The following is a 23,252-nucleotide window of genomic DNA, read 5'->3' as shown; positions in this document are numbered from 1 at the left end:
ATCATTACCCAGAAAATAATGCCGCAATGTTTCTGCTGCCCATTTCACAGGAAGATATTCTTTCTCAACGATGCTGTGTCTCCGTTCTTGTGGGAACGGTTTATGGATTGCATCATAATGGTAATAATAATAACTTACATTTATATAGTGTATGGGATATTCTACATTTCTGCCTCCTGTCAAAGGACTGGTCCCAGTCCCACGTCAAATGCATCACTCAGCACCATGACAGGCAAAGAGAAGTCTGGACTCTAATATAGAGCCTGGACAGAGGTATGCTATACATCCTTAATGTCAGAAGCAGGTGACCAAGTGACCTCATTTTTCCTAGTCTTTTCATGAGATTAGTTAAGGGGCCCTGCAATCTCAGAGAAATGGGGAATGAATCTCTGATGATAATCTGCCAGCAATAAGGAGCGCACCTCTTTTCTGGTCCTAGGGATGGAAGCTGCCTGACTTCTTCTGCCTTGTTGACTTCCCGATGGATTAATCAATTCCCCGGGTCTCGCTATTGGCTAGTGCACAGTTACCACAGTTAACTCTGCCTTGGCAATCTCAGAAGCCCGTGTGCAGATGTTCCCCCAACTGGCACTGTTCACACCATCCTGTTGTCTGAATAAACAGCACTATAGGCTATATACTTCTGAACCTTGTGGTGTTCCCTTGTATCCCAATAGCCTCGCTACCTCACTCCCTTTCCATACATTCACATTGCCACTGCAAAACCATGTTCTCCTGCCGCTTTCATGCAATTATTTTTAAGAGTAAGGAACAAAAGAAGAGAAATATCAAGAACCTGTGATTTTGGGCTAAATTCTCTATGGGTGTAACTGCTATCAACTGTTCACAATAAAAATATCCCTCTCTCCTTGGCTTCAGCGGAGTAATGCAAGGAAATAATTTGGCCCATTGATTCCAAATGGATGGTGTTGACACTCACCCACAAGCCCCTTTGCAGGAACAGGAAGCCCATATGCAGGGAAAACTACACATAGGCACAGGCTGTAATTCTAAATGCCCACAGTAAATTTTTTTAGAGAGTGGTGTGGTTTTCTCAGCCCCTACACCTCCTCTGCCTGACTGAAGGCTGGTTCTACAAGCACCTTGCTGACTATGCAGGGCAGAGGGCTGACAGGCAGAGTCCTAGGTGATCTAATGAGACACTGCACCATGAAAGTGTAATTTCTCCCAGAGAGAGGCAGAAGGGAGGCCTGGGGCTAGGGCTGACTGGGGGTGAGGTGGGCAACATGACTGCAGGGGTGTTGCAAGGTGAGAGTGCCAGTGAGCTCAGTGGGAAAGAATGGAGTAGCTGAAAGGTCGGGCTGCTGACCATGTGTTTGTAAAGAGTAGAGAGACAGAGGGAAAAATCTTTTGATTCCACTCAGCAGTCCTCTTTCCTATCCCATGCCTCCTTTCGCTGGTGACAGGAGCATGGGCTAGAATCCCCACACCGCAGCATGTCTTTAGCAGAACACCTGTTTCCGGGAGAGGTGTGTCTGTGTGTGCATATAAGTGGGAGCACACAATGACCGGAGAAAGAGTGAGTCTCTCATTTGAAAATTAAAATATTACTTGGATCCTATGAAAATGGAATACAGAGGTGCTGTATATGAAAAATTGTAATCACATAATCACCTGTTTACTAACAAGTACATCAGCGATTAAAGATTTACCCTAGCAAGTCACAGTGGGAAACTTTTCTCCTTTCAAATTTAATCTCTCCTGGTTTTGTTCTTCCACAGAAATATACCAGTTATCCAATCCGTGTTTCCGATCCACTTCTGTGATTCCTTACTACACTGCCTGGAGGTGATAGTGTGAATTCTCTCAAGAATGCTAAGGCATTTTATAAATCATTTGGCATCAGCAGGATGGGGAGGAGGAAGGGGAATGGGGTAGCATAGTTTACAGCACATACTCAGCAGTAACTCCCAACTGTCAAACTTCCACATTTTTTCAGGTGCTACAGTGGTTAAAAAAATTTAAGACACAAGAAGTGAAACATACACAGTAAGTAGCACATTTAATCAACCAGCACCTGTCGACCACCACTGAGCAAAAATTTGTCAGGAGACTATCACAACTCACAAAACGTTATAGGACTGAAAACATTGCATTGAAAAAAGAGAGAAAGTGAATAGCACCAATTGCTGTAAACAACTTGTAGTGCCATTTTCAAGTTAGGTAAAAATGGCACAATAAAGAAATTGTGTTTACAAATGTGACGATCACCTAAACCTAACCTCACTGCCCTCCATTGGCTGTTACTTTGTTCCTGGGAAAATATTTGTGAACCATTGCAAATAAAAGTCTCTCTCTTTTTCTAAGAAATGGATCTGGTATTTTTCTATTTCAGTTACATTACAGTCAGGCTTCAGAGAGGACTTTCCTCCTAGATCTGCAGGAAGCAATCACCCTAAACTTTCTCCATGTTACTTGCCTACCATCTTCCATGTTAAGATTTCATTTCCAGAAGCTGGACTGGGGGTTAAGTTGTCTTCCTTGGAAAAGATCCAACACTAATGTCTGCCTTCAGTAAAAAGGAATAAAGTTTATGGCCCCATTTTCAAAAAAACCCTCTGAAGTTGCACTTAAGTAGTTGCAGCCACAGTTTTTCACACTCAAGTTTTTGCTTGTGCAAAAACTCAGACTTGCAGGCTCAGACTCTGTTTGTGCCCTACCTGATTAATCCATGCTAATGCAGTTTGTGCAATCAAATCCAATATTTTGAATGTGCAAAAATTTGGGCACAAAATTTGGGTCTCCTTTGAAAATTCATCTTTTCTTTCCTACTGGGCAATACAATACAATCACACAGTCATGGTACATGAGCCAATCTTTACAATATGTTATCAAAATAATTGAATAAAAGCAGATTCCACTTATAAAAGCAGGTTTAATCCATTCTCTTACTTCACCACATACCCAAACCATCTGGATATGTGAGATAATGACTTACATTTATATAGTGAATACATTGATTTAGGGTCCAATAGAATAACTCCCGTTTACATTACTGGAGTTGGAGCAGACCCTTAGCATGTGAGTGATCATGGCTCCCTTTAGCGGCTGGCCCAGCAGCCACAACAGCTTGCTATTTACAGCTAATCAATTATCCTTTAGCTCAAGTGGTAGAAGTCTGTATTTTTGATGTTGAAGATTCCAGGTTTGATTTCCTAATAAGGATCATGGAGTATGTAGGGGGGAAAAGGTACAGTTCATTACAAAGTAACAGCCCTGGAGGGACTTGAATTTCTGAGGACGTCAGATGGCAAGAACAAGCTTGTTTTAACAGAGGGAATGCATTCCCTAGTGGCTGCCTGACAGACTGACAGCCTGCTACTCTCAGCTAAATGAATTCTCCTCTAGCCTTAGTGTTATGGGCCTCTGTTTGTCAAGCTGAAGGCCCCATGTTCAATCTCCCAACTATCAACCCTGGCATCTGTACGTTTGAGGCCTTGGTCTGTTATGGACAGCTCCTCTCTTCCAGAAGGATGCCGCACTTTATTAAATGATTTACAAACAGAGTCTCGGATATGCACTTTTTACATCCACTGACTTCAGGGTATATATGAGGACATTATTTGTCCCATAATGTGTTTCATATGTGTATAATAGAGGCATTGGGAGTTATGTGCACATATCTGGGAGCAGAATTCTAGTCTGACATCCACAGGGTGGATCTTGCTTCTGGTATTCTGATCTTTGAGTGTAGAAACTCCCATTGACCTCAACAATAGATGTGCATTGCTGTAAGGAGGAATAGTATCGGTCAAGCTTTGCTGTATGTGTCTAAAAGCAGGGTATAGCCATGCATGGCAGCCATTCAATAGTGCATGATAACAGTATAGATCAGTTTGGGACAGGATGAAAATACCCAGAGTTCAGAGCCCCAGAAGAACAGACGATGACTCACAGAAGATTGGAAGGGAGAACAAAAGACAGAAAGAACAGGGAGGAAGGCTGGAAAAATCACACAAACACCAGGAAGAGGCAGGTCTACATGATAGGTGACTCCCTACTAAGAAGAACAAACAGGCCTGCCACCTGAGCTGATCCGGAGAATAGAAAGGTGTCCTGTCTTCCAGGAGCTAAGATACAGGATGTAGACCTTTGGCTGAAGAGTATCCTAATGGAAACACGAAAGAATCCATTGATTATCCTTCATGTGGGAACAAATGATACTGCTAGATTCTCTCTGGAACACATCAAGGGAGACTATGCCAGGCAGGGGAAGACACTTAAAGAAATGGAGGTTCAGGTGAGCTTCAGTGCGATTCTACCTGTCCCTGAGGAGAATGAGACAAGATTATGATGATGAACAGATGGCTCAGGCAGTCGTGCTATAAGGAAGGCTTTGGGATGTTCAACCACTGGGAGGCATTCTTGGACAGACGACTGTTCTCATGGGATGGACTCCACTTGAGTAGGGAAGAAAATAGACTTCTGGGATGGAGGTTGGCAGAACTGATTAAAAGAGCTTTAAACTAGGAACCTGGGTGAGACGGTTGGAAGATGCTCATGTAATCTCCATGCTTAATTCTGATATTAACCAGGAAGAAAATGAGGAAAGAGAGAATACAACAATGGAGAAAGGCACAGCAGTGGGTAGCAGAATAAGAGGAAAGATAGTGCCAATTCTAATGAAGCTAACAGACAGCTAGGCAATACTGGAAATAGAATGACCGTACCTAATCGGGTGAGGAATCTGGGCAAAGCCAAGCAGAAACAACTAACATGTTAGTACAACAATGCAAGGACCTTGGTTAACAATGTGGAGGAACTAGAATTACTGGTGCAGGAAGTGAAACCAGATATTATAGGGATAATGGAAAGAATGGTGGAATAGTAGTCATGACTGGAGTACAGGTATTGAAGGGTATGTACTACTCAGGAAAGACAGAAATAAAGGTAAAGGTGGTTGAATAGCATTGTACATTAATGATGAGGCAGACTGTAAAGAAATTAGAAGTGATGGAATGGATAAAACAGAGTCTGTTTGGGTCAAACTCACTTTGGGAAAGAAAGTAACCAGAGGTTCCACTGGGATAGTCCCTGGGTTATGCTACAGATCCCCAGGATCCGATATGGATATGGACAGACACCTCTTTAACGTTTTTAATGAAATAAATATTTCCGGGAATTGTGTGATTATGGGAGACTTTAATTTCCTAGATATAGATTGAAAGACAAATGCTACTAATAATGGTAGGGCCCAGATTTTCCTGGATGTGATGGCTGATGGATTTCTTCACGAAACATTTGCCAAACCAACCAGAGGTGATGCCATTTTAGATTTGGTATTGGTGAGTAGTGAGGACCTCATTAAAGAACTGGATGTAGGCAACAAGTTTGGTTCGAGTGATCATGAGCTACTTCAGTATAAACTAAACAGAAGGATAAACAAAAATAGATATGCAACTAAGGGCCTTGATTTCAAAATGGCAAACTTAAAAAATGTAAGGGAATTAGTTAGGACTGGACTGAAAAACTCAAGGATCTGAATGCGGAGGAGGCTTGGAATTACTTTAAGTCAAAGTTGTAGAAAACATCTGAAGTCTGCATCCCAAGCAAGGGGAAAAATCTGTAGGGAAGGGTTGTAGACCAAACTTGGATGAGCAAGCATCTGAAACAGGTTATTAAGAGAAAGCAGAAAGCCTACAAGGGATGGAAGAATCAGCAAGGAAAGCTACATCTTGGAGATCAGAAAGTGTGGGGGGGAAAAGTGAGAAATGCCAAAAGCCAAGCAGAGTTGGACCTAGCAAAGAAAATTAAAACCAATAGTAAATGGTTCTATAGCCATATAAACAAAAAGAAAACAAGGAAAGAAGAAGTGGTACTGTTAAACACTGAGTACAGGGTGGAAATTAAAGATAATCTGGGCATGGCCCAACACCTAAACAAGTATTTTGCATCAATTTTTGATAAGGGCAATGAGGAGCTTAGGGGTAGTGGTAGGGTGGCTAATGGAAATGAGGATATTGAAGTAGAAATGACTGTATCTGAGGTGGAAGTCAAACTCTAACAGCTCAATGGGAAAAATCAGGGGAGCCGGATAATCTCCATCCAAGAATATTAAAGGAACTAGCACATGAAATTGCAAACCCAATAGCATGGATTTTTAATGAATCCATAAATTTGGGGGTCATACCCCATGACTGGAGAATTGCGACTATAGTACATATTTTTAAGAAAGGAAAAATAAGTGATCTGGGAAACTACAGGCTCATTAGTTTGACCTCAATTGTATGCAAGGTACATGGTGGATTCTCTGTAACTTAAAGTCTATAAATCATGAACTGAGGTCTTCAGTAACTCAGCCAGATGTTATGAGTCTATTACAGGAGTAGGTAGGTGAGGTTCTGTGTCTTGCATTGTTCAGGAGATCAGACTAGATAGTCATGATGGTCCCTTCTGGCCTTAAAGCCAATGAGAATGTGAGGAACACGTTATTCTATTCAAATTGTAATTAGCAAAACATCATATATTCTTATTTACATAAGAATTGGAGTCTACAAAAGAACTAGGCTGAGTGTGAAGAGATGAATCTAAGGCTAGGTCTACACTGCAGCGGGGGTCCGACCTAAGATACGCAACTTCAGCTACGTGAATACCATAGCTGAAGTTGCGTATTTTAGGTCGGCTTACCTAGCGGTGAGGACGCGGGAAAGTCGACCGCTGCCGCGCTGCCGCCGACTCCGCTGCCGCCTCCTGCCGAGGTGGATTTCCGGAGTCGACGGCAGAGCGATCAGGGATCGATTTTACCGCGTCTTCACTAGACGCGGTAAGTCGATCCCCGATAAACCGATTGCTACCCGCCGGATCGGCGGGTAGTGAAGACAAAGTCTAAAGGAAGAGATAATTTCCAAAGCCCTCCAACTATAAGTGGATAACCTATGCACTTTTTAAAGGTGGTTGTGACCCACTAAGCAGTTCCAGTGGATGACCAGAAGCACAAGCATTAACAGTAATGTAGCTCCTTAACATAGGGTGTACTGCAAAGGACGAGTCAGATAATAGCACGTTGCAATGTTTAAATCAAAGCTGCGGCTCTGATTTTTCATGGCAAACCATCCTGCACCTTCCCAGTGCCCCAGGAACAGACTAAATGATTATTCATATACTCAGCTTAGAAAATAAAGGACCTTTAGGAACCACTGGCTTAAGTACAGTAATGTAAGACTTGGATCAGTGGCTTCCTTTATGACAAGGTTGCTCACATGACAATCACCCTCTTAGCACTTCTGAAGTCAATCACAAGGCTTTTTATAAGAGGAAGTGTAAAAAAGGATGATAGGGAAGAAAGCAGTATAAACATTTACACACACCTCTGTTAGTGGAATCCGGCTAAATGAATGTCAATTAATGAATACTTCTGATAAATGACTGATTTCAGAGTCTGCTTTTATCTACAGATCCTGTATTTATAGTTTAAGCCTTTTAAATTAATACATGAAAAAGGAATTAAACTGCTAATTATCATATTTCATTGCGGTTCATAACACTTTCATCAGACCTGTTAAATGAAGGAGTCAGTTCAATGGAGGAAGCTAAACTACACAAATTTATGTCAAGGGTATATCAGGCTGACAGGTTGGTAGCACAACTCAGGAGATTTGTGAGGAGTAAAAAGTTCACATTTTGGGCCAAACGGCTCTGGCTTGCAGGGTTTATTTATTTTTGTTATTGTATAAATATAAAGTAATTTTGCAGCAACCAAAACTTGCTCTTTGTCTTAAGTTACAGGCATATGGAAATTCTAACACCCAAAGACAAGCTGGAGGGGTTTTTCTTTTTGTGGGTTTTCCCCCTTGTTTTCAAACATTCTAGCCTTTCCCCTTAATAAGCCCTCCTCTTCACTTGGCAGAAAGTTTATATGAAAGCCAGAACCACAAATTAAACCCTCTTCCTAGTTGCCCGGCTTCTTGGTGGGCTAGTGTGGTATCCTAGAGCATCACTCAGCTTGTGGTCTGCCCAAGTTATGGCTGTTACATTGATTAAATAAAACTCTCAGCTGTGAATTGAATAACAAGCGTTTCATGAAAATTTTGTGTGTTCCGCATACAAGTTTTTTAGTGGTGAAAACTGGGAAATTTTCACAGCTCTAGCTTAGTTCTGAGGCCATTGAGTACTGGGAGCACTAAGGGGCGAGAATAGGCTGGGGTTAGAGTGGAAATACCTCTTATAGATGAGCTACAACAAAGCGGAAGAGCTGAAAGTCCTGGTACTTCTCCCTGTATGCATGTGGCTGGGGAGGAAACAGAGAACGAGTGGAGACTTGGCTTTGCTCTGACTCTCTGGTCAGCAGAGTTGGGCTGGTGAGGAAGTGAGGGGGCTATGGTCCAGCAGCAGATCTCACACACTCTGGGAACAAGTTGGGGAGCAAGGAAGGAATCCTGACACTTTGAGGCAAGATTCCTTGTCAGGAGGTGCTTCTGGGGCATCACGCCTACAAGCTGCCCTCTACCCAGGGCGAGTGCTATCTTAATGCTATCTGGGTCTGTATAATACATGCAGAACGGTATGGAAAACAGAAACTGAATATAAACAAGTTTTGAAATGAGTTAGAGTAATTGCAACTTTATTTATACACCTTGTCCAATGGAAAGGTTCACCACCTTTTTGCTGTACACACATATGGTGAAATAAAAACATGCAGTCCAGCCACATTTTCATTGCTCCTTTTCTTTGCAGCATTGAGACAAAGTGTAATGAACGTTTCATGTCTTTCAAGCACTGCTTTGTTATGCTATAAGCATTCATTTCATGCTTTGAATATTTCCTGTCAGACTTTCCTCGGATGATTTGGGGGGTGCGGGGTGGGGGGTTGGTCAGAATGCTTTGGTTGTGAAGGTTAATGGTTATAAGCAGTGAAAACTGAAGTCGTCTGTCAATCCTCAAGTCTTAAATACTGCAGGTCACTGATGAGGCAAGATTCCCTACTTGGCCCCTGTAGTGGCTTCAGAACTGATCCTTACTGACTATCCCATATCATGTTGGTTGACTGTCAACATTCTTCAAAGCTGCCAAAACAGGGTGTCTTCGATAGAGTGCCAGCTAATGATAAGTAGGCTAAATTGTGAGCAGAGAGTGTACCCATTAACACTGGAAATTAAAAAAGCTGTGCAATAAAATCTGGACCACAAACTCATTTGACTTTGGACACGAATCTCACTGAAAATATGGCAATACAGAAGACAGACAAGTGCTTTCTTTACTAGACTGTTTAGATACTTTTTGTATAAGGGCCATGAAACCGGCTGGGAAATGGAGTTAGATGCATCAAGAGTTTTGGTTCTAGAGTGTTACAATTAAAATTCTATTCATTTTGTTTTGTGTTAGAAATGAGAATCTGGGCTGCAATCTACTTGAAATGAAACAGGATGAAAAAATGCAGAAAAAACACAGCACACTTTTATAAATTTTGTGGCCAAGTATGCTCACATATGTTTCTTTGGAACCATATGAAACATGGACTCTAAGGCTCACTACAGACAACTGATTCCATCGTTCCCATAAATAAATAATAGTGTAAACTGTAATGGACATAAAATAGAATTTGCCTCAAATCAAACTTTCATTAGCTAATGTCTACTTCTAGACTGAAATGTCCTACCATAGTCACTTTGTAGAAAGGCACACTGAACGACTGCACCAAATCTCCACTTTACAGAACAAATTCTGCCATAACTTTACAACCTGGCTTAAAGTCACCTGTGTAACCTCACTGAAGCCAATGGGATTTTAAGGGGTGTGAGTCTGTGGACAATTTGGCCCAGAGTCTACACGCAGGTCTGTTCAAACAAGGTGAAATTATCACTGATCTTCTACATTACCCCCAAGCTAGCAAATTCATTGTTGCAAGTGCTAAGCTTCTTTTGAAGTACTTATTGATGAGAAGTTAATTTCAGTTTGATCTCTGAGTTTGGGATGATTTCTCAAATGCTACTTTATAGCAAGAGAAAAGCAGCTTTCCATATTCATACAAATCCAACCCAAATGAGTCTCTAAACAACAACAACAACAACAAAGCTGGTTCTATTGTATCATGCCAAATGCAACTATCACTGAAAGAAAAACTTTCTCTGCGGCCTCTGCAGGTTATCCTGGAAATGAGGTGCTTTAAGAATGTTAGTAGGCTGACATGAAGCACTTTTTAACTGTATTAGTTTTCATTTCAACATGTGTTCAACTGAATTAGAGTAAAGTGGTATGAGACTGGGTTCAACATGTAAATGCCATAAGAGTGGCTCTTTGATTTCATCAGTGTCTCTTTGGGATATTGATCTGTGTTCCACGACACAAAAAGGAAAAAAAGATGATAAACGTGCACAGCAATGAAATTACTGCAGATTTCATGAGAGGGGAGAAAAAGAGATGAAATACTGGAACAAGTATATCAAGAGACAGAGCTTTTAGGAACACTTTTACCTCACTCAGTTAAAAAGAACAAAAAATTTTTCTTCCGTGTATTATACTGTAGCTAGAGTAAGGTCCTTCTAACAACATAACAGGTAAAAATGGAAGATGTTAGGTAACATTTTCAAGAGTGCCTAAGTGATGTAGGAGCCTATTAGGAGCCTCAGAATCTATCTCATTGAATGTCAATTACACTTAGGCTCCTAAGTGCTTATGTCACTTTTAACAATGGGACTTAGGCCAGGTCTACACTACAGACCTATATCAGTATAACTACATTGCTCAGGGGTGTGAAAAATCCACACCCATGAGCGACACAATTATACTGACATAAATTCCCCCCCACCCCCATGGAGGGAGCGCTATGTTGTTGGGAGAGCATCTCCTGCCAGCATATCTACCGCCTTTCGGGGAGGTGAATTAACTACACTGATGGGAGAAGCTCTCCCCCCATTGGCGTAGAAGCGACTTCACTAAAGCACTACGGCGGCTGTAGTGCTGTACATGAAGACAAGCCCTTCGGTTCCTAAGGCACTTTTGAAAATTTTACCCATCCAGATAAACTAGAGAGTAACAAACTCCAGATTCTTCTTGTACTCCCTGAATTCAGTACACTTTGGGTTCAGCTGTGCGCTTGCTGAGGCAAACTGCTCATGCAGACCCTTTGAATGGTATAATGTAGGGGTAGGCAACCTATGGCACACGTGCCAAAGGCGGCATGCGAGCTGATTTTCAGTGGCACTCACACTGCCCGGATCCTGGCCACTGGTCCGGGGGGCTCTACATTTTAATTTAATTTTAAATGAAGCTTCTTAAACATTTTAAAAACCTTATTTACTTTACATACAACAATAGTTTAGTTATATATTATAGACTTATAGAAAGAGATCTTCTAAAAATGTTAAAATGTATTACTGGCACGTGAAACCTTAAATTAGAGTGAATAAATGAAGACTCAGCACCCCACTTCTGAAAGGCTGCCGACCCCTGGTATAATGCCTCCAGGACCATGCAGGAAGCACTGTGAGGTGCTTCTTCCTATACCTGCTCTATGGATGCCAGTGAACCCTGGCTGCTGCATACAGAGACCCTTCCCTCACCCAGTCATGGACCTTCCACATAGCACTGCACTCTCTTGCACCTACAGACATATTATGTCTGTCCTGAGCAGCCTTGCTCAGGGAAAGGGGAAGGGAGTGCAGAGAGTTCCCTACATCCATCCCATCCCCACTTCAACCACGCACATTATGAGGGGCCACAATTTGTTCCATTGTGGTTTTAAGCACTGAAAAGTTGGTACATGGTATTTTTTTAAAAACGCGTTTCTTTCATGTTTAATACCCAAGACCAGCGCTACTTAAATGGCAATGTTTACAAGTTCAATCTAATTACTGCAGGGTTGAAAAACATGTTCGGTGAGTTGCTTCACATCATTGTTTGGTCTTTTTTAATGCAATGAAGAACAAGGTGCCTTTCATTACCTGTGGTGATATGAAGATACTTGCAGCTCAAAGCAGGAAGAATGTATTAGAATGAAAACATTTGATTTGGGCATTAAATATTTTATTTGTTAGATAAAAATCTCCCCTCTACGGATTTTGTATGAGCAATGTATTCGGCATATGTTGGTAATCAGATGCCAGATTTTTTTTTTCTTTTCTTCTTTTTGTTTTTGTTTTTTTTTAAAGGCACGGCCAAATAAAAGTCAGAAGAAAGCTAAAAATTAACAAATGAAAAGGAGAGTTAATGATCTGCTAATGGACAGCAATAGGCTCCGTCTCTAGCCAGGGTCGGTTGAGAAGGAACTGAGGATGGTTAGCCCACGTGTGCTGGCTAGCCTCGTGGCCAAGCACAAGGACAGTGACAGTGCATGTTGTGGACCCAATAGACACTGCTACCAACGTTCTCCAATCAGCAGCGCAGGGATGCACACACATCTACAGTGGAACACCCACAGGGACACTACTCGAAGAATAAACTGTTTTCCTCTTTAACAAGTCCAGTCTCTTCATGAGTACCTTGCTGCTGAGAGCTATTCCAACCTCCTTTTCCAAAGGCAGTTGAAGGACATGGTCAGAAGAAGTCAATCCACTGTTTGAGTTTTCTACTGGACAGACTCTACATCCATCGCTTTTTCTTATTCATGTGTGGAGAGTCTGTCTAATGTTGGAGAGACCTCTTTCTGCTCCAACTAGTCAGGCTGTGATGTATGCCTGGATGAAGATATCAACCAGCTCTGAATACAAACAGGAGGGAGCCAAGGACTAAATTTGGTATTGGGAGACTCATGATGTTTTTTTCTGCTCTCCTTCATATACTTTGCCTTTTACCCATCTGAAGATGAGACACACGATTTTCCCTTCTCTCCATTTTAAGCTCTCAATTTCCTTCTTTATCTGGTTAGGATTTAATCTGGGGATTTCCAGTGAAGACCAGGAAGAGGGTCCTGTGATGGCTACAATACACTTGTTCATCTCTTTGCTGGATCTCTTGAAAAAAATTTCTTTCTTTGGGATTCTGTTAGTTGTAGCAGGGCTAATAGGGTAAGCAGTTGCCTGAAGCTGTGTCTTAGCAAAGGCGAAAGAAAAGAAATGAGTGGCAGGGGCTGTTTTGGGAGCAGTTGGCACCAAATATTTTTCTGTCTGCTGGCTCTGTCTGAGTGATAGCAACCATGAAACCCACTGGAGAAAATGGATGGCTCTAAATACAAGAGTAATTATTTGCATTAGCTTTAGTTTAGTGAAACTTAAATGGATGAATCTTCCTAAAGCAACCTACAGAATTTTAAACAATGAATTAAAACTTACTGTAGAAGACCTTGTTTTTCAGGGCTATATAGCTGACCCTTTTGAACCTACATTACTCAAGCTATGCAAAATATATATGTATAATAAATAACTTTAGAATTTATGGAGTGGAACAGAAAGGATATTAACAGGCAAGCAGAGGGGCTGTGCAACCCTCAGAAGGCTTTTAAAGATTTATTTTTTTAAATGAAGGAATGTGTGCATGTGAGGGGTAGTACTCTTAATTGATACGCTTGTAGACTCCTTACAGAAATCCATGCAATATGATCCAAAATCTGTCCTCAATCTGGTTGCTCTGCTGTTGACTTCAGTGGGAGCAGAATTATCCCACTGCTATTTTCTTTGATTTTTACGACATTTCCCTCTCTGTGGGCACAATCCAACTGCCACTAAAATTAGTGGTGAGACTCCCCTTGACTCCAGAGGTATTTGGATCGGGGTCTATGGTAGTGGTCTACGGCAAGTGTGGAACAACACAGTGAATATGATTTCTGTATGCACTTTTGTGTGTGCAGTTTTTCATTTTCTAAAGCCTGCAGTTTGGCTTTCATCCTGGCGTTCAGCAGATCAGAACTGCAGGGCTATGTTGATCGCCATGCTGGGTCAGGTACACTGCAAGCTGTGGACTGTGTGTGCACTGAGAATGAACTCAACATCAACCTGGAGGGATCAGGCCTTTTAGACCCAACTGCATGTGTTAGTTTAGGGATTCTCCCACACAGATACTGCAAACTGCAACTAATCAGATACAAGGATTCTGTTATAGTGGGGAAAAATACCCATTACTAAAACTGAGAGTAAGAATAATTTTCCCGATTATTTTTTAAGGAAAAAAGTAGTACTATTGACAAGTCACCAGTGACATTCCAATAATTCATTAAAGTTTGATTTACAAGAAGCATTAAGGCTCCAGAACTGACATATTTAGTGTTACTGGGGTTTGACACATTTTATATTATTCACTGTCATGCTGCTTTTTGGGTGGCAGTTGTGAAATGTGCTTCCTTAAGACTGAGCACTGCACAGTAAGGAGAACAGTTGTTGAGAAGCTGCAAAAGAATATCAAGCAGACACAAATAATAACAACAGAACACCAGAGTCAGAAGGATTCGGGGTGCCTAGCAAAGTCTAAATTAAAATGTGACCTAATAAACAGAGGCAACATATTAAAAAAAAAATTCAGAACTGGCAGAACAGATTTCACAGTTTAGCCAATTCATCTCCAAACCTGGCAATCCTTTTGCAATAAATTATAATTGTTGTAAAACAGCACTGATAAGAGAAGCTAGACACCGTCATTCAATAGTCAGAAAAATGTTTTCAGACATTGTGGCTAGAGATGAGCAGAATAAAGGCCCTCAAATCTGAAACCTTTCAAATTTCAGAGGGAGAGAAATAGTGATCCAGCATGCTAGACATCTCACCACATCACCTGACACCATGAGATTTTTAGAGTGTGATGCTGAAATTTCCTGAGAAAAGCTCTTAAGATTTTGATATTATTGAATATAAACACTAGCTCTATTCTGCCTTGAACCCTAAACTCTAACTCTGAACTCTAATCCAAATGGAATCCAGATCTGAGCACCACCATTTTTGTCTCATCCCTATTTGTGACTTGTTTATTTACTAGTCAAGTATTCAATATAAACATTCAAAACATACAAGGAAACAGTGACGTACGATAAAGAAGAGAGGCAGCAATAAAAGCACACCAAATCAAAAATCAATCTGGTGGATTTGTTAAAGGGATATGAGAATTCTCTCTTGTTTATATAGAAATCCTATATGAGAGAGATTTTTAATGCTCCCATAAGTGTGAAAGGGGCTTTAGATTGTAAGCCCTACAGGGCAGACATTACAAGCCTCTTTTCTGTGTTTAGATAGCATCCAGCACAATGGGGCCCCACTCTCAACTGGGGCCTCTCGATGCTACTACAATATGTACACTTACTACTAATAATTATAAGTACAATTTTTAAAAACATCAGAAAAAAATTCAGAATAACCAGGGACTGTCTCCGTTTCAATTATCTCCAATGTTGGATGTCGTCATTTTTTGATTCCAAGCACTAATGAAAATAATTATCTGTAGTAACAGAAGGTACAGAATTTCAATTGCCAAAGGGGCCATAAGAGATGTTGGGCTGGTTTTTTTTTGTTTTTTTGGGGAGGGGGGAAGGGAAGAGAAGGGTATTGTTTTTACCTCAAGCTCTTCCCTTTGTATCTTCATCTATCTTTTCACATACAATCCCCTAGCTCAATTACTGACAGCAAATGCTTCTCTGGGCCCTTTTACAATGGAAGCCAGCTGTGATGGCCCTTCCATGGGTTCAATTCCACACAGCCATTACTTCTACTTAGAAACTGTCCCACCTCAGAAAATACTAGTACCTGCTCACAGTAGTGACCTTATGGCTTAGCCTTTCTCAATGGGACTTCTGTGCCTACGACTCCCTATTAAAACAATGCAGCAGTCTCACTGCAGTATTCTTAAAATTCACAGCCATGGAGCTGCTTTCTAATAAGGTCGAATAGCTGTCTTCAGAAACAAGCTTTAGAAATAAAAGTAGAAAAAGAAGCAGCAAATTAAGATTTGAGTTCTACTGCATCTCTTCTCTCCATGTAATACTACCACCTTCTCAGAAGCATGCCAATGAAAATATAGACAACTCTGAAAAAACTTTTATCACTCAAGAAGTGGTTAATAGTTTGAGTGGCTGCTTCATAGATTTCCAGTCCTGCTTCGAGAGCTTCAGGAGAACTGCCTGTCAGTTTTATTGTGTGTACTTTTTAGGGGCAGAGAGAAGTGGTTGCAGAAAAATTATAATACTTCAAAGCGACTGTTTTGTTTTGCAGGACGATTTGAAATCCCACAATCTAAAATGATGAGCTGGACAGACACTGTGAGTCAGGTACTTCAGAGTGTTCCATTATCATGAAAACATCAATAAACAAAACGACGTTAAAAGCACACAGATAAAAATGAAAGTAATGTTGTAGGCACCCCCGAGAGGGTCATGACTCATGACCCATGGATTGAAAGCCTCTGCTATAGTGAAATGAACCCCAGTGCTGCATGCAGCAGGCTCTATTACAGCATCCCCCAAATTAAAACAATTTTTAACGGAATAAAGATCTCCCTCCAGGATTGTAGAGACAAATGCTACTCTAATTTTGTGAAACCATGGCATTTAACTATGAAGAAGATGCACCATTCATTTGCAGAGATCTCCAGTCAATTGTTCAAAGACTGAGTCTTTTTATACTAGATATATGCACTTATTACTTGAAAATGAAAATCCTTGTAAACATGGACTATTGTAATATTCCAAAGTAGCAGCAGGTAAGAACTTACCATTTTCTGGCTGGTCCTTAATATCAGCTTCACTTGGCTGGCTGGGACTTTCAGATTGACTTGAATCTGAAAAACATAAAATACAGCCAAAAATTACAGGGTCTGCTGTGGAAAGTAGATCACAGGCGCCAGACTTCCTTAAAAGGTTGAAAGTACAAGCTAAGGACAGGAATGTTGCACTAGGACATGACAATGCTAGGAGGCCAGTACCCTGGTCATATTTATGCTAGGAAGAAACTGTATCTTGTTTACATCATTGCATGGGGTGTTCAGTCTGTGCATTAGCATAAATTAGGCTTAGAGAAATCTTCTCTTTAGAGGAAGCCTGATTTAAACTGCTTTTCTACATTTTTTTATAATGCAGTTTGTATGTTGCATACAAACCTGAGACTTAATCCAAAGTCAAAACATATTTTTAAACGGGCATATAGCAGTAACTAACTATAAAAGTAATGCTAACTAACATGTTCTGATTACTGTCTATATGTTACAGCAACAGAAATTCACAATACAGATAGAAGACCTGATTCTCATCATGCTTTCCCTGCGGGTACAGTGGTGTAGCACACTGAAATAAATGGCATTACTCCTCATTTACATGGTGTAAAGCGAGTTCAGATGCTGAACCAACGGCTTCAGGACATGCACCAATAATGAATTCTACAGGTTCCCAGTTAGAAGTCTCCAACTAACCTACTAATATATTTGCCTGAAACAATAAAACGACCCATAAGATCATATCTGTTGATGTAGGTTTGTTAATCTACATTCACTTTCTTTTGTACTAAAAAAGGTGCTTTTAGTTAAAAAATAAGGATTTTTAAGAGAAGCTTTGGGTAAACAAGATTTTTGTTTCATAATTATTTTTAACTGTCTGCTCTTCAAATTGGAAAAAATGCTTTATATGTGTAAAAAAATATTTTCTAAAGAAAAACTCAACCTCTTAACTAGGTTTTCTTAAGACTAACAGAAACATTACAGAGTTAAAAGAAATCACACTTTATCAGTTTTGGGTAAAAGAACAATTTGGGATAAATTTAAACTTTTTAAAAAGCTTTAACTCAAAACACACTTAAGAAATGAAACCATTTGTTACTGTATTAAAAAAAAATCTACATTTGTGGTAAACCTATTTCCTCACGTCACCTTGACTGTGCAAGGTTTAGAATTAGCTGTCTGAAATTGGACTACATTTCAGTAAGAAGTCAATGCAAGATCAAAAGGTCATGACACTTAACTGTGATTAAATTGAAAATCTTACTTCTATTGCAATAGAGTGATAACACCACCCTTTCTATTTCTTTGAGGTATTAATAGCACTGAAAGAAGCAGCACTACTAGAGACCTTGGGTCAAGCAATGCTAATTTATTGCTTTAAAAAGGCCCCTTGCTTTTAAGCAAATGAAGCTTTTAATTACCACTGAGTACTATAAAGAAAATGCCTATTTTAAATATTTTTTCAAAATTTACCTGCTACTGTATCCATTAACTATTGTGAAAAAGCTTAAAGGACAATTCCGTATAAATTAAACACTAAATCTAATAAAAGGTGCACACAACGTTATATTAGAAACTTTATGAAAATTAACATTAAAAATGTTTAGTAAAGAAAGCTCCAGGGTAGATATCTGTAGTTAAAATCAACGTGAAGTTCAGCTAAAAAAACTGACAATGTGCTATCCCACAACATTATTATCTACCTCTAAGAACTATCTTCTCCTCCAGCTTCTAAATGTATTATTTTAATCATTTCCTAAAGGAAGCTTGGCAAAGATTTTAAATTTAAACTTTGTCGCTAACATTTTATTTTAAATATCAACTTTGTGGGTTAGCATTATCTCTAAACTCAGATCCTGGATAGCAGATAGTCCATATAAGCCTATCCTCAGCGTTGCCATATTCTGGACACCATATTTTGACAGAAGTTTTATGTTTTTGGTACCACAAAGGTTAAAAATTCAGTCAGCATTCAAGGACTAATTCAACATATTTCATTGCATAGGACATGCATTATGTTTCTTTTTTCCCCACCAAGTCATTGTTCAATCACTGTTTGACCGTTACAACTAAAATAATGTTAAAATATAGTAAAAATATTTATTTTTTAAAACAGACAGTGAAGAAATATGGAAATAAGATGAATAACTAAAAAAATATTTTAAAAGTAATTTAGACGGCAGCGGGGATGGCCGATCACTGGTACATGCAAGGATGCCAAGCTACGAGCTGGCACACTTCTGATACCTAGTGTGGCACCTTCGCTCTTCATCGATGCTCCATATCCTGTATTCGGCACAGAAACTTAGACTTTCTCTCTGGATGCTGAGATACAAAGAATGCATTTTTGTATATGTTTAGCGCCGCGCTCCAGACACCAGAATTAGTGGCAAGACAGACAGTGAGCCCAGAACGTTTGTTAGCATATTGAGACTTGACTTTTTTTTTTTTTCACATCTAGCTACAAATCCTATTTTTCTGCAACCCTCTCCTCATGTAAAAAATACCCCCAAAAACTATAGTGTTTGCAAACGGGCAAAGGAAAATAAAATGCAGTAAAATGTGTTTTAAAAAATACGATGATACAGATCATCTAAGGCTCCCAAAAATACTAACTGGGCAAAAGTCTGCTCAGAATTGTCATGCAAGGTACCGTCTCATGGAAACCCCTGATAAGAACACTGAAGAAGGCACTTAGCCAAAATGTTTCTATGCAGAATTTTGTTTCCCTGGTTTTATTCAGATGCTGCAGATGATCTGGCACATATAAATGTGCCACCACACAATTAAAGGATTGGCAAAATTCAGTGCCATTGTATTTTATAACCCTGTCGAGGACTACATAGTTTTTGTTCACAGCCCACCTCACTTTTTCCTGAGTTGGCAATAGCTTGCACAATTTTTCATTTTGATTAAGGAAACTTTAAAACCCCAGCTTTCTGAATGTTTCATGTTTTGTGGGTTCTGATATTGTGGGTGGGATGTCAGTCCTACTGAGTCCGTTAGCCAAACAGGTGACTAGAGAAATAAATTATTTTTTGTCCATACATAATAGATATAAATGAAAGACTGTTTTCTAAGTATTTGCATGAAATCAATAAAATCACTTATTATAAAGCAGTTTAACAATGCATTTGATATTCTCTTCTCTATGTATTTGATAGCTGCTTCACACAATACACTATATACACTTTATGCCTATTTTCTTTAGCAGCGACATTGCCAGCTAAATTCTACCACCTGCAATAATTAGAGCCAGTAAAAAACATACAAAACAAAATATACAGTAGATGGGAGCCCCTCTTGAATCCAGGGCCCCCTGCGGCAACGAGTTTCATTGGTGCCTGAAGCTAGGGCTGGTAGGAAGCCAAAGAATCTGTATATTACAATAAAGTGCATGTTATTAAGGGGTGTATTTAAATGATTTCAGATGGAGTTGGAAACATTATAGTGAGGAAGCACTATTAGGGATTGCTGATTTTTTTTAAAATCCAGGAGTTTAGTTTTATGTTTAAGGAAGCTTAACCTTGAATAGCGCAGCATTTTTTACTTTAAAAAAAGCCCACCGATAGAATTTTAACTCTAAAGTAGCAAGAGTTAGCATGCATGAGAGTACACTTGGTTTACTGGACTATCGGGGCTCAGATGGGGCTGATATCAATAATCATTATAAGGAAATAGAATAAAAGGAATTTTGAAGCTATATTATTCTGTATCTCCTGGAGCCAACTATTAGTGGGGGTGAAAAAAAACAAAATGGGCCAGATTTTCTGAAGCAGCCTCTGATATTGTGGATCAGGCCCTTAAAAACATGCTATCCCAATGCAACAGTGGGCGTTATATGGAAGAGCTGAGTCTTGAACTTGAACTTGACCTCAAATTGTGGACAGGCACGGTCCTTTAGCTCAAGCAGGAGAGATTTGTGCTTTCTGACGCTGATGGTCCTGGGTTTCATTCCCACTGTAAATTGTGGTGCCTTGTATGTGTGTGACCACAGATTCACTACACTGTAGAAAAAGGGCTCATGGTGATGTGTGCCGTTGAATAGACATGATCCATTGTTTGGCAACGATAAAAAGGAAAGATGAAAGGTTCAGTGAAAACTCTGGGTTCTAGGTGGTAGCAACATCAACAGACTAACACCGCGGTCCTTACTTGTAGACAAAGAAGAAACAGACCTGAAACAGAGGCACAGAGATATCCTACTTCCTCACAGAAAATGACCATAGTTTTACCAACTGCTTATGCAGTTTGATAATCAAAATACACTTATCCACTTACCACTACTACACTACTTATAATTATGCTACCTTGAGAGGCAAGACATTTTCTTGGAGAGGTACTGTATGGTAAACAGAAAATCCCCTCTAACATTTTCATTCAGGACATGCAATGTTCTTCCTCTCAGCGTTTCCTGTTTGAATCTAGGCCGAAGTGACCTTAAGCGACCTATCTTGGCTATCTGGTGTTCTATGTTAAATGAATTAGTGGGTGTCAGATTAATTCCTACCAAACCAGTGTCCCCATCATAACTGAACCCTTGTTATTGGTTTCATCAAAGAAGCCAGTGTGTGAATGGGCATGGAAATGTATCTATCCTCTAACTGGGAGAGGTGGTCCCTTCAGGATAGAGGAAAAGCATGTTGGTGGGGATCAATGAGGAAGACTGTATTAACACAGCCCATGCTGACCCTGTTCTGTGGATAAGTAAATAGAGAGCTCCTTTCTTCAGTACTGTCAGTCCACATCTTTCAAAAGCACTAGAAAAGTGCACAAGTAAAATTTTGCATTCATGTCATGTTTTATTGGGAAAATATTGTATAATGGTCTGACATTTTATTCAAGTTTCAGAGTCCTATTTGTAATAAAATATTTATACATCTGGGTTGTGTTCGTGCAATACATTTTTCATCTATAATTTGGGGTACAGATTCCACCAAAGATTTATATATATAAAAAATCTAAATCATATCCCTTTATACAGAAACCTGTATGCTGAGTTTAAGGGACGAGTGATTTACAAGCAGAAACCAGCACAGGTATTGAGACTTTTTATACTTACTTTTACTAAATTTACTACAATTGTTATTTATAGATAGATTTGGAAGGATTAGATATTTCAGCAAATATCGATAAATGTAAATTTCACCTAACACACACAAACTGACGAAAAAATATTTCCACCAATAATATTTAAAATTTGCAGATAAGCAAAGTAAGAAAAATGCTGCTTGAGAATTCATTAGAGTTTCATTTCAGAATATTTATTTTGTATATTTTGACATGTGGTGTTGACAATTTGTGTTTTAACAGTTTATAAGGCTTTCGTTTTTGAATCTAAATGTCTACCGTCATCAAATAGTTATTTTCTGACCCCTCTATTGTTTGACAACCTCGCAGCACAGTGAAAATTGGATAAATAAAAATTGAGAAAAAAAGCTTAAAACCCATTATTTTGTGCAACTGTGAAAATTTAAATTGATAAATATTTTTAAAATGCTTAAAAATAAAAATTGATCCATTGAAATTATAAAAAAATAAAAATCAAATTCTGCCACGCCTATTTATAGTTATAGGGGTGTGTACTATTATTTATTTATTTTAAATAAGACACTGATCTACATTTAAATTCTAGCCATCACCTTCAAGTCAACTATTTTATAAGGTGTTCCAAGTGCCCATGTGTCATTATCATACATGTCTGCCTCACACATGTATATATCCATACCAGCCGTCTAGTTCTTATTTTATGCACCCCATATACAGTATGTTACATCCTTTCAACTCATGAAGAGGGGTTCTGCGGTGGTAAAATCACAGCCATGCCAGTCTGGTTTTTATAAGGAGAGGACTCTTAATTCCTGTACACTGGGAAAGAGATTATCTTTGATAATGGAAATGTAAATCAAAGCTTGCTGTTGTTTATTCCAGACAGACATTTGTGTGTTAAGTCTGTTTATCAGGCAACACTTTGTCTAAGCCAGGAAGTAGTCAGCCTTTGTAACAAGATGTATGCAAATGATTTTCCCATGAGCCCTTGCCACAAAACTTTTGTGGCAAAAAACTCCTTATTACTTCACCAGTAAGACGTTACTAAGCTACCCTGTAAGTAGACTAGCGACAAAACAGCTAGCTAGACTATGCTGATGAGTTTGAATGAGACCAAAACATGTGCCCACAGTCTGTTGCTCTTTATTCTAAGCAGACTTTGTGTATTACATCTGTTTATCAAGCAACACTTTGTCTGAATAATCAGGCTTTGTAACAAGGTAGATGGAAGCAGAGATCCCAGAAACTCCAGAGCTAACTTGTCTGAGGCAAAAACTCCTCATTACTTCCTTAGTCATAAGAAATGGGAGCAGCGTGTATAACTTGACTATAATGATAATAGTACTCCAAAGCTGTATCAAAATAGTTTTCATTTTAAATCAACTTTGTTTGTTTTCACGAGTCCATCCATGAATGATTTACTGGTATCATGCGATAGCCCTAGAATGTGGGAAATCTGTGTATTCCCGTATTTGCTGCTTGATATTACAAACAAGCATTTGATTCACGTCTAACTGTTTGTTTTTAAAACAGTTTACAGCCTTTGATTCCTGCTTATTGATTTATTTCTGGAACATTTTCTATGTATTTCTTTGCAGCAGCAAACATTAATTTTGACTTAA

General features: G+C 39.4%; 1 protein-coding gene across 6 annotated transcripts in view; it reads right to left on the bottom strand.

Annotated features, from left to right (window-relative positions):
* Positions 1–23,252, bottom strand: part of NFIA (nuclear factor I A) — a 313,248-nt gene that overhangs the window by 120,643 nt on the left and 169,353 nt on the right. For all 6 annotated transcript variants that reach the window (XM_065409193.1, XM_065409192.1, XM_065409197.1 and 3 more), the window contains exon 3: positions 16,585–16,650. In XM_065409193.1, the coding sequence (XP_065265265.1) occupies positions 16,585–16,650 (66 nt within the window). The remainder of the gene's footprint in view (positions 1–16,584; positions 16,651–23,252) is intronic.

Source organism: Emys orbicularis, chromosome 8, assembly GCF_028017835.1.
Source record: "Emys orbicularis isolate rEmyOrb1 chromosome 8, rEmyOrb1.hap1, whole genome shotgun sequence".
NCBI lineage: Eukaryota > Metazoa > Chordata > Testudines > Emydidae > Emys > Emys orbicularis.
The sequence above is the reverse complement of the archived record's forward strand: the minus strand, read 5'-3'. Positions and strand labels throughout refer to the sequence as shown.